Source organism: Linepithema humile, chromosome 5 (genome assembly GCF_040581485.1).
Source record: "Linepithema humile isolate Giens D197 chromosome 5, Lhum_UNIL_v1.0, whole genome shotgun sequence".
Classification (NCBI taxonomy): Eukaryota; Metazoa; Arthropoda; class Insecta; order Hymenoptera; family Formicidae; genus Linepithema; species Linepithema humile.
In genome coordinates, this window is record NC_090132.1 from 21708920 (window position 1) to 21717171 (window position 8252).

Genomic DNA, 8252 nt, shown 5'->3' on the forward strand with positions numbered 1-8252 from the left:
ATTAGCTCATACAAGCTCTCACACATCATGAATTACTTACGAAAATACACTGAATCCAAGGCGTGTACTAACGTATCTCGTAATCGATCGTATCATGCCTGTGTAGAGGATAGCCAATACCTGTGTAGATAAGCAGAACAAAGAAAATAGTTGTTATTCCTGAAAACAATCCCAAGTCCACGCGGCACATCGTTCTGCACGATATAATTGACAATCGCGTTCAGCTGTGATTGCAGTAATTGTAACGACGCGGATTTGTGCACAATTAAAAGTCACATTGCTTCAATCAAGTAAGTATACATTGCATTTACACAATATTGTGCGTAAAAATGCAACTTTGCAGCTTAGTGGAAACGATATAGAAATTCTGTATACGATACATGACATATAATTGATACATGATAAATAATTACATTCATTTTGCTCCTTTACGATATTGCATTCAACTTTGTTTCTTATTATTTAGTTAAATATAATTTTTAGTTAAATATAATTTTTTGCATATTTTGTATTAATATATCGTCTGTCTATAATATATTAACTTATAATACACTGTCACGTAAGTATGTGTAAATTGATAGAAAATGACAGAAATGGTGCAAACAATCATAAAACCGCTTATTGTAACACTTAAATGTATATGTAGCACTTACTTTATATATGCAAAATTATCAAGTTAAAAAATTAATTAGAGATAACAGAGAGTAATAAAGTTTTGTAACAAATGTGTCAATTTTATAACTTTGTAAATTAACTTGTAAATATTAACTTAAGGATGTCAAATTAACTAGAAATAAATATAACATTGATCCCACTGCAAGTTACATTTACAAAATTATCAACATTAACTGCAAAGACATTTAGAATGATATAAATAAATTATAAGAATAATTTCTACGATATATTCAATAATGATAATAATATTGAAATATTAATATTAATTTCTACAATATTCAATAATGGATGCATATCATTTACTTACCCAATTATTTAATATTCTTTTAGAAGACTATATGCAATTATCACGATAACATCGTAATGGTGTGGCAATGTTGAATCATTTCAGTTTCGATCTTTTTTTTAATCATTAATAAACTGAAAAAAATTGTGAAATTGTAAACAAGATTTTTAACTATCACTTTCTGAACATTTTAATGTCTGTTTAAATTATTGATTGTACGTACATTTTTTAGGATGTATAATATAACATCGAAATTGTGTGACCTGTACAAGGCATGTAGTCGCAAAAAAATGGTGGAGTTCTCTCAGGACTCGAAATTAGCCAAGATTTTGTCAACTCTCGATCTCACAGCTTTGGGAATCGGCTCTACTCTAGGAGTAGGTGTATATGTCCTGGCAGGAAGCGTTGCAAAACTCATCGCCGGTCCTGCCGTAATCATTTCGTTCGCTATCGCTGCGATAGCATCAATGTTAGCAGGTATGTACTTATCGCATCGATACATGATAAAGAAACCTTTCAACGAACACATTATCAATGTTTATCTCTACATGTAAAGTGTCCAATAATTTTGAATATTTCTTTATTCCTTTGATAAAGAATGTGTCGCAGAAAAATTATATGACATTAACTAAGATCTTGAATAATGCTTATCTTTTAAGTTAACATGCTCGTCTCTACTCAAGCAAGTCTTTATCTCGGCATCGGAAAAGCAAGCTTTGCACTGAAAACACTGTTTTACGATAGCTAAGATATAGATTTGTTAGATGAAAGATTTATTACCATGTTTAATTCAAGAGTTCTTGAAAATAAGATAAACTGATATTTATATTGACGTATTAATCGATATTATATTGACGTATTAATCGATAATCTTATGATAACGTTCACGTTTGTACTTAACAATAATAACACTAATAAAAAAAGTAGACCATTGCAACATATAAATACCATTGATAATACTTAATCATAATGTTAATAATGCTTATTATATTTTTTAATTTGACACAAATATTAAAAATATTAAAAAATTAAATTTATTAGTTTCCAAATAAACACCTGATATGTTTAAATTTTTCTAATGATTTTTCAGGTCTCTGTTACGCTGAATTCGGTGCACGAGTGCCGCGTGCGGGATCCGTGTACGTTTATAGTTACGTTACAATAGGTGAATTCGTGGCATTTCTCGTCGGCTGGACCATGATTCTGGTATATGTGCTTGGCGCGGCCAGCGTGGTACGTGGTCTGAGTACATATGTCGACGCGCTTTGCAACAATGCCATGAGAAAAGCCTTCGAATCAGCAGCACCTATAGATGTCAGACACCTGTCCCCGTATCCAGACTTCTTTGCATTCGGTGTCACCTTGGTATTCTCAGGTGATAAGAGAATTTTATCGATATAAATCGTTGATTCAATCAATTTAATCCTCATCGCCCGCTTCTCTTATCAGCAAAATAGCTTTGAAATTGAGTAAAATGCGTATCTCTCATAACACATAAACAGACACAAACTTTACTACTAATTTATTAGTTTATCATGCAATTGCAATAATGAAAGCAACTCAAAGAATTTGTAATTTCTTTCTCAGTCGCACTTGCTTTCGGAGCCAAGGAATCCTCGCTGGCAAACAATTTATTCACTTTGGTAAACCTATTTGTCGTACTCTTTGTTATAATCGGCGGCGCCTTTAAAGGTAAGTGCTTCTCTCTTCTGTATATTTCTTTAAAGATTAAAAAGCCACAATAACTAATCTTCTAATTGTTATTATCTGAGTAGAGTATTTTATGCCTCACAATATTTTTCAATATTATAATTTGCAATTTAGTAAGATTTGTGCTACATTCGTATTATGAGTTATTGCAGTAATAATAAAAGTAGTATAATTAACACTGACATGCTGTAAACATAAGCACAGATAGTTGAAAAGTTATTACAAGCCGATAAGCTAAGACACAAAGACACAATATAAAATTCAGAAATCAATAGCTGATATTAATAATTGGAAATTGGAGCCTTCGTGCACCGAGAAGAACTGCCCGTACGGAACCGGTGGATTCATGCCTTACGGCATAAGAGGCGTCATAAGCGGCGCGGCAACATGCTTTTATGGATTCATTGGGTTCGATTGTGTGGCTATTGCGGGAGAGGAGGCTAAGGATCCAAAACGATCCATCCCTATAGCAATCGTTGCGTCGCTAATGATTGTTCTCTTCGCTTATTTTGGTGTATCAGTAATACTTACCACCGTGCTACCATATTACGAACAAGATATTGGGGCACCATTTCCGTATATGTTCGACAAGATAGGATGGAGCTGGGCTAAGTGGCTCGTATCAGTCGGGGCGATTTGCGGTCTCTGCTCTAGGTAATATTTTCTGTCACATCTCACTAAACAAAAGAAAATACATTTTTTTACAAGAAAAAAATATATGGTATATATTGCATAGTAGTTTTACATCTATGACACACATTCTACAAAATCCTTTCAATATTCTATCAAACATCATACATAGAGAGCGAATTATTTCTTTGTTTTTACATATTTTATAAATAAAGAATATAATTTTAATAAAATATAATTATAGCTTGTTGAAAAATTTTTCTTTCTGAGATTTCTTTAGACGAGGAGCAATAGTTTATTACTAATATTTTCATTAATCAATTTTTTCAGTTTGTTAGGCGCTATGTTTCCGCTGCCGCGAGTGATTTACGCCATGGCTTCAGACGGACTGATCTTTAAACAGATGGGTAAAGTAAGTTCACGATTCCAGACTCCAATCATCGGTACTCTTTTCGCTGGATTCTTTACAGGTTCGATACGCGTTATTCTCAAGTATCTTCACCTAACTAATCAATGACATAATCGGTTAATAACTATTACAGGCATCCTAGCAGCGATATTTGAACTCGGGCCACTAACGAGCTTAATGAGCATAGGCACATTATTTGCGTATCTGATTGTAGCGTGTTGCGTTCTTATTCTACGGTAAAAAATTTAGATTACATTAAAATTTGATTAATTTAATTTATAGTTTAATTCATCTTTCGACAACCAAAACTAAAAGAGATAAAGCATCAATTAAGATAAATTGGCTTAAGTTAACTAATAATATTTCATCAAATAATAAAAATAATTAACATATTTTTGATAGTTATGAAGAAAGCGAAGCGTACGAGAAGAAAGGCGATCACGATCCCAGAACCTTCACATTCATCACGAAACAACTGGTAAACGCGAATAAATTATATCATTCTACAAAACTCACGTCGCAGATCGTTACGTCTCTCGTACTTTGTTATAGTAAGATTATTTCATTGTTATTTTCATTGATATTGTCTCATTTCAAAATATCTAATACACGTTCTTAAATTTTTTTACAGTTATCCTTTGTTTCGGTGTCACGACTTTGTTATCAATGCATATGGAAGAGATCAGCGCCGGTAATGCAAACTACATAATACCACTCGTCATTTTAACTGTTGCACTCTTGAGTACACTTTGCTTCATTTATTTTCAACCAGTTTCCGGCAAGAAACTCACATTCTCGGTACGACATATTTTTTTAATTATAATATTGTGTTAGTACTATTACGTTAATTTTAATCTGCAACATTTATATGCGGTTTGAAGTCCAGCTCTTTTAATTTATATTACAAATCACGAGATTTTTATGAAAAATATAAAAAGACGAATAAAAAAAATAACAATAATATCGTGAATAGAAATATTAACATGTAATTATGTAATAATAGTGTAGATTTTATGATCTTTATATGATATATTATTATAGGTGCCGCTCGTGCCATTTTTGCCAGCGTTAAGCATCTTTATTAACATTTATCTTATGACGATGTTGGATAAACAAATATGGGAAATATTTGCCGAATCAATAACAATTGGTAAGTGTATTACCAGAAAACAAACATATGTATTTGTGTACAAATTAATTAAATATATTGAGCTGTTTGTGTGTTATCATAGGTTTGGCTCTGTATTTCTTGTACGGCGTATGGCATAGTAATAACCGAGAAAGGAAGTTATCATCGAAATCTACTGACAAAGAAAATGGCGAAAGGAAAATTTCTAATGGCAAAGCATGGGGAAATGGTGACGTTTCTCATTACACGTGATAAACTAAGAAATTGTTATAATAATGTGTATTTATTGCTCTAACATTCTTGCGTTGTATAGTTAAATATTTAATACATTTATAAGTAAAATTTTAATAACTATATACTATTATTTTATACTATATCTTTATCATTTATTTTATACTGTATACTGTATCAATACAAAACAAATTGAAAACTGAACTATGTTTACTCTTCCTCTCATTGTTAAAATTTTATAATAATACGATATATTGGCAAAAATTTGATTAATTATTATGAAAGAAACAATTGGCAAACATGATTGCACGTTCGATATGCACGATAATACCAACGATAGCAAAGAGAAATAAAAAATCGTACAGTTAACTTTGTACGTCGTCTGTGTCGCGTTTATACTACGCCTAAACTACTTGAATACACTTTCTATGTTTTATGCATAAAAAAGATATGTATTGATTAATATATTCGCGTTTTACTGCATTGACAGCACTTTTTTATGTCATATCATAACATATAAATGTAAATAAATATGTAAACTTTCATAAATAAATTATTATCACAATTTTTGCAGCGTTATTTTAAATTCGTTAGCCTTGTCTAAGATGAGAATTGATTTTATTCCATTAAAATTCCGCATTTTAATATATTTACGACATTTTACGTTGTCTTATATTTTTATATAAATAAATATATAAATTAAAATTAAAAATAAATATCCTCAAAATAAAATGTTTGAAAAAGAAATATTGTTTTGTATGTGTATGAGTATCGACTTTCCACACAATAAATCTCGATGAAATAAATTTTGCAAAATACACGGTTTAACAAATCATTTATATACAAATTTATAACTATCAAAATTAATTTTTTGTAATTTTTATCCTTTATTACCTCAATTCAATTTTAATTAAATATAAATCAACATTCACAAATAAATAAACATTCAAGCATCGAGTATCTATCTATCATAAAAGAAGGAATTTTGCGCAATTGATTTACTTAAAATAGGTAATAGAAAATGGAAAATACAAATTATATCTCAATAAATAAGAATTGTGTAACAAATTTCGCATTGTACATCAATTAAATCGCGTATTTCAAAAGATTTATTTCATCGAAATTCATTGCACGGATAGCCGTGTTCACGCAAAGCGACGTGTTTCGTGACATTTTTATTGCATGGGCATTTATTAATTTAATTTTTATTCATATATTTATTCATTTGTGTTATAATGCAAAATAGAAAAACACTCAAAGAGCTTTAAAACGCGGAATTTTAATCAAGTAAAATTAATTTTTATATTGGATTATGCTGACAAATCTACAGATAAAAATTTTAAAAATACGATACGATAAAAAATACGATAGAAGGCGAAAAATAAAATAGTAAATTATTTATCAAAATTAAAATTCTGAACGCCAAAGAATATCTTATAATGTGGAAAATATGGTATATCATATTAGGAATTTCGACGCTGATTCACGGCATGGGAGGGGGTTGTTTACGTTCGCTCTGCGACTTACGTATTTTATATCCTCTCTTCCTCACTCTCACACTTTCTCTCTTGCACACACTGATCGGCATGTATACATTCCTTTCCCTACTTCTTCCAAATAGTACTTTTCCCAATTTGACCTTATCCTTGAGCTTGAGCTGGATTTTACTATTCGCACGGCGGCACTTGAACGAGACAGACCGTTTCGCGTATCGGCGCGTTATCCCCCCTACTTCAATTCTTATTACTCCTTACAATTTTCCACCTTCCTCCCCCTCCCAATCGTTACCTGTTGCGTACGCTTTATCTTTTACACACACACACACACACATTAAAATATATTTTTTTTTAATACATAAAAAATATTTCGTATTGTGTTAATTGTAGAGAAAACCAGACTTACACATAGCGTTTGTTTTGGTCGCGGCGTACGCGCTGTTTACGCATTCCATACTTTCGCTATCTCTTTCTTTTCTATCATACATTATCCTGCTTCAAATTCCCTACGTATTACTTCTGCGCGTGTTATCTTCTAGGCCTGCGCAAAGTCCTTGAGGTATCCTGTGGTATTTTGCCCCTTACCAGTCGCACGGCGGCACTCGTACGGGTTGGTTGGTCCACATCATCCCTCCTTCTACCACTCTTACTACTTTCCACAGTTTTCCACCCTCTTCCCCCTTTTCCATCATTACCTGTTGCGTACATATTGTTCGGCACGGAGTGTCGAACGCGTATTCCGTGCGACAAGCGATATCCGAGTTATACCTTTGTCATTATACGACAAAATCGCGTCGGGAGTGTGTAAAATACCGTGTGATCGTCGTAATAAATGCGCGTCGGGAGTGTCGTTAATGCCGAGAGTTATAGCGAATCTATAGATGAACGCATTTTTGCTGTATGACAAATATTGGGACACGATTTTTTTTGACTTTAGGCTTGGCTCGGGGGAGGGAAAGGTCGGTTTCAATCATAAAATCTCCACTACGGCAGGGCAATCTTCGGTTCTACGTGCAGCGCGCTAGTTGTACAGATAGCCGGACTGTCGAAGGTAGTCGAGGACGGCTACCGGAGTTAGTCAAACGCTACCGATTGCTTTTCAGATGTCTTGTATCTAGTCGGTTGATTGGATGACTAATCACCTCATCTTCTTCGAGCTTATCTTTGCCTTCTGTTTTGAGAGAATCGTGCCCCAATTGGTAAATGTGGTCGTCTGAAACGCGGACGGAATTCGCGCGTAACGTCACAGCTTGGACAATTCGATTCGATTCGCCTGTGATGTCGGGAGTGCCGTTTTAAGTATCGCGCGATTTTCGTATTCAGGTACGCATGCGAGCAATGCATGCGCCGCGAACGCGTGAGATTCAATGTGAGTGCTTCGAAGGACCACTGAGAGGAGGAGGAGGCTCAGGAGGAGCATCGGGCGCCGGCGGAGCAACTTTACGGTAAGCAATAATTCATTTATTTGTTAAAAATATGGTACATTAAAATATTTGGAAGACAAAATATTTACATTAGTTAATATTTATCATTATTAGAATTTATTCGCATATTTTTTTACTTTTTATTTAAATAATTAAACTTTTTTAATAATTCTTCTATTACATATTTGCTTAGAAAACGAATTAAAAGTTTGATGTACTCAATATTTTTTATGATTTCACAAATATTTCATATTGTGAACGC

The 8252-nt window shown here is 32.8% G+C and overlaps 1 protein-coding gene and 1 long non-coding RNA gene across 2 annotated transcripts; one reads left to right on the top strand and one right to left on the bottom strand.

The window, feature by feature from the left end:
- LOC105673843 (uncharacterized) lies at positions 1–1324 on the bottom strand. Its single transcript, XR_001101024.2, has 3 exons — positions 1185–1324; positions 983–1095; positions 1–120 (listed from the first exon to the last, which is right to left on the bottom strand). It is a non-coding gene; the product is annotated as an uncharacterized lncRNA (long non-coding RNA).
- Positions 1195–5274, top strand: LOC105673827 (cationic amino acid transporter 2-like). The gene is made up of 10 exons (XM_012369770.2): positions 1195–1438; positions 2052–2336; positions 2549–2653; positions 2947–3325; positions 3632–3771; positions 3844–3946; positions 4113–4261; positions 4342–4508; positions 4752–4860; positions 4943–5274. The coding sequence occupies exons 1-10, from the start codon at positions 1195–1197 to the stop codon at positions 5089–5091; spliced, it is 1830 nt and encodes a 609-aa protein (XP_012225193.1). The 3' UTR covers positions 5092–5274.
- Positions 5275–8252: the final 2978 nt, after the last annotated feature.

Excerpts from the sequence above, each read along its gene's own strand:
- LOC105673827 (XM_012369770.2), top strand. The coding sequence starts at position 1,195 with ATGTATAATATAACATCGAAATTGTGTGACCTGTACAAGGCATGTAGT. Across the intron at positions 2,337-2,548 it reads TGTCACCTTGGTATTCTCAG|TCGCACTTGCTTTCGGAGCC; the intron begins GTGATAAGAGAA and ends TTTCTTTCTCAG. Across the intron at positions 3,326-3,631 it reads ATTTGCGGTCTCTGCTCTAG|TTTGTTAGGCGCTATGTTTC; the intron begins GTAATATTTTCT and ends CAATTTTTTCAG.